The sequence below is a fragment of the Hypomesus transpacificus genome, chromosome 20 (genome assembly GCF_021917145.1).
Source record: "Hypomesus transpacificus isolate Combined female chromosome 20, fHypTra1, whole genome shotgun sequence".
Classification (NCBI taxonomy): Eukaryota; Metazoa; Chordata; class Actinopteri; order Osmeriformes; family Osmeridae; genus Hypomesus; species Hypomesus transpacificus.
Window position 1 is genome coordinate 586767 of NC_061079.1, and position 3870 is coordinate 590636.

General features: G+C 49.0%; 1 protein-coding gene across 1 annotated transcript; it reads right to left on the reverse strand.

The window, feature by feature from the left end:
* Positions 1-306: 306 nt before the first annotated feature.
* LOC124482764 (frizzled-9) lies at positions 307-3358 on the reverse strand. Its single transcript, XM_047043262.1, has one exon. It carries the CDS (start codon positions 2595-2597, stop codon positions 825-827), a length of 1773 nt encoding a protein of 590 aa, XP_046899218.1. The 5' UTR covers positions 2598-3358; the 3' UTR covers positions 307-824.
* Positions 3359-3870: the final 512 nt, after the last annotated feature.

Genomic DNA, 3870 nt, shown 5'->3' on the forward strand with positions numbered 1-3870 from the left:
ATTAGGCAATATTTGATATAAGAAAAGAGTTGACTTGAAAGAGTCTTATTCAGTGAAATGTTATATATTGAGGAAGACCGTGTTGTTTTGGGGAAGTCCGTCCTAAACTCAATCCAATGCCTGTTAAGAGGAATCAGGCCGTTGGGTGTCTTGTGCTGTTTAGGACAGACTACCAAATAAAAAACATTGAGGCACATGAAAAAATGAACTTCTATTTTTCAGGAAACATTGTAAAGTATTAGAAAATCCAATAACGTAAGCCTCTTTTTCAGGCAAACATGAAAACGAACAGAAGTGACAGGGTGGTAATAATCGAAAATATAAATATGTTTTATTTGCCTTATTTTGTTCCTGCAGAAAAATATGTATTTCTTTTCAAAGGCACTTTTACATCTCAACAGTTCCAATATTCAAAACTAATCACTCTTTTAATACATGTACTTTTATACAACATACAAAACTCATAACCAGCAATTAAATATCCAACAATAAATAAACACACAGAAAGGAAAGTATACCAAATGTTGATACATTCATGCAAGATAGCTTCTGCATTCATGTTGATTTAGTCGACCAGAAACAACCAGATTTGTGAAAAATTACCCAACACGTATTCCCTTTCTCCCTGTGTCATATGCTGGCAATCCAAAGCGTTTGGGGATTGCAAGCCAAGCGAACCATAAACACACCAAAAAAGTATCTTTCAGGCAACATTAACATCTGAAACACGCCAACCTGAGCACATTCTACAGAACACAGCATCGTTTACCTTTGGTATATAGTCACTACGCCCTGGCAGACCACCAAGCGCCTCTTAGCTTCCTTCACACGTGTGTGGGGCTCTCTAGATACGCGTCTGTTTTGGACATGTGCAGCACCACGGCAGGAGTCTTGTAGTGGCAGTGAGAGCTGCCGCAAGTCACGCTGCCACAGGGCTTCCTGTTAGTCCGCACCGCCAGCTTCCTGTTGCACAGGCCCTGCCAGGTCTGCAGGGTCTTGGAGCTCCACACCCACACGCCGCTGGTGATGCCCACCACCAGGGACATGAAGATCTTCAGCATGAAGACAGCCACTGAGGGGATGGAGGCGTCCAGGGAGCAGTCCTCGTTCCTGCGGCCGGGGAACGTTACGCATTTGCTCTCCAGGGCGCGGAACTTCCAGTAGTCCATGTTGAGCCTCTCGTAGAAGTAGCAGACGATGACGCAGGTGGCGGGGACGGTGTACAGGATGGAGAACACGCCGATCTTCACCATCAGCTTCTCCAGCTTCTCCGTGTTGGTGCCGCCCGTCTTCATGATCTTGCGGATGTGGAAGAGCGCCACAAAGCCGGTGAGGATGAAGGAGGTGCCGATGACCAGGTAGCAGGACAGGGGCACGAGGACGAAGCCGGTCAGGGCGTTGACGTCCATGCTGCCCACGTAGCACAGCCCCGTCAGCTCGTCCCCCGCCACCTTCCTCATGGTGAGGATGATGATGGTCTTCAGCGCGGGGATGCCCCAGGCCGCCATGTGGAAGTAGCTGCTGTGGGACTCGATGGCCTCGTGGCCCCACTTCTTCCCGGCTGCCAGGAACCAGGTGAGGGTGAGGACCACCCACCAGATGGACGAGGCCATGCCAAAGTAATAGAGGATGAGGAAGACGATGGTGCAGCCGGTGGACTCCAGGCCCTCCTGGATGATGTACAGCTCGCCGTTCTCCCGGTCGCAGCCGATGTTCTCGGCGCCAGCCACCGAGCGGATGATGAAGGCCACCGAGTAGACGTTGTAGCACATGGAGAGGAAGATGATGGGCCTCTCAGGGTACTGGAAGCGCTGGGGGTCCAGGAGGAAGGTGAGGACGGTGAAGGCGGTGGAGACGAAGCACAGCGTGGACCACACCGCCATCCAGATGAAGGCAAAGTCCTTGTCCCTCCGTGACCAGAACACGTCCACCACCGAGGAGCAGCGCGGTGCACAGGACTGGCTCTTCTCCACGTACTGGAACTTCTCTGGGTTGTCGCAGTTGCCCAGGCTGGGCCCAGAGCGCCCTCCACTGCCCCCTGAGGGCTGCCTGGGTCGGGGGGGAACCGGAAGCATTCCCTCTCCCTTCTTGGTCTCCAGCTTGGTGTGGTTCTCCGGAGCTTCCATGCAGAGAGAGTTGGGGTCGTTCCTGGTGGGCAGCTTGGAGCAGTCGAGGGAGTCGGGCCAGCCGAAGCTGAACTTCTCCATGATGGGGGAGCACTTGTGCCTGGCCTGCTCACACATGGGCCTGCAGGCGGGGATGGTGGTGGACACCTTGTCGGTGCACATGGGGACGTAGAGGGAGCAGAGGAAGAAGCGGAGGTGGACGTCGCAGCCGTACTCCACCAGAGGGGCAAACTCATTCAGTTTGATGCTAGCCTCCGTCTGGCTCTCGTACTTCATGAAGTTGGGCATCCGGGTCATGTTGTAGCCAATGCCCTGACACATGGGGATGGTGATGGGTTCACATTTAGCAGGTCTGCCCCGCTCTATATCGTAGGCTCCTATCTCCAGACTGAAGCCGGCTATAATGTGTTGGCACCATAATAAGATCGCAATCCTCAGATTGAAGCTTCCCATGTTGATGTAGGCTGCCATTTAAGAACGGGGAAAGAAAAACAAGTACGAGTACTTCATCCCATGAGCGAAACAAAAAACAAAAAACAGCTAAAGTCTTTAGGAACAAAACGGTGAGTAAACGGCAAAACAGTTATGATGTGATGAGTCAATGCCCCAAATATGCCTGTCTAAATATCCCGAGTGCTGATGAGACAAAGTTCAAGATGGTGAGACGTTAACGACAAATAACGGAGTTCATCATCGGAGCAGCAGACATACTTTTATGCCATTCCCCTGGTCAGACTTGCACACCTCCGCAAAACGTGTTGTTTTTCTTTGGAACAAAATCCGAATACAGAGGTGAATTAAAAATGTGCGTATCCAACACGGGGCCGAAGTTTGATCCGATGTTAAGGTCTCACATGTTAACTACATGTATGACACAGGTAGACTCGTGCATTGCACGACACATTCGAAAACAATTACCTAATGTATTCCACCGGTAGCACGCGTATTAAACCTGGAGTGCAGTCGACTCCCGTTCTCCAGTTGACCGTTATTTGTTGAAGGCTAATAAACTCAGGAGAAGGGGGAAGTATTTCATTTGCGAAATGCGAAGATTATTTTACAATCCCAAAACAATTTCCACCGGGTATATTCACACGGACCATGCGACGAGATTCAGTTTGATGAGAAATACCGTACTGGTCCAGCTGTGTGTGGCTCCGTCTGTAGCACGGGTGAGTGTGTTAACTTTCTCTCTACTCTCTGCCTACTCAGTAACTGGGCGGGATTTAGGTGACGAACCCAGTCTCGGGGTGCTCGCTCCGCCTAGTTCGGAAACCTTAACTTGTCTTACTGTCCTACTACACACACAAGCTTGAAGAACTAATGTATATTTAATTCTCTGTTAGATCTCACACCGTCTAAATAACATCAAAGCAGACACATATTACCGTTTACAATAAATAATTCATGAATGTCAGTCTGTTGTCAACAAAGGTTTTTTTTTAATGCACCCTCTCATGAAATTTCAGCCAGACGTGACCTTTGACAACATAAAGGACATTAACATTCCGGTCTTGATGAAATATGCTCCAGCTGTTAAAAACAGCTTTGGAGAACATCAGAGAACGTTTTAATTAACGTAGATCTTCCTCCCCAACTCCTCCTGACTGTCATACACAACGCATATGATGGCAATCTAAATTTAAAGAGCGTTCGTGTGAGCTCAATTAACTTTGTGTCTTTTAATGGGGGTTCTATTTTCTCCCAGTCAGATAACAGAGTAACTCAATTACTGTGTGGAGCT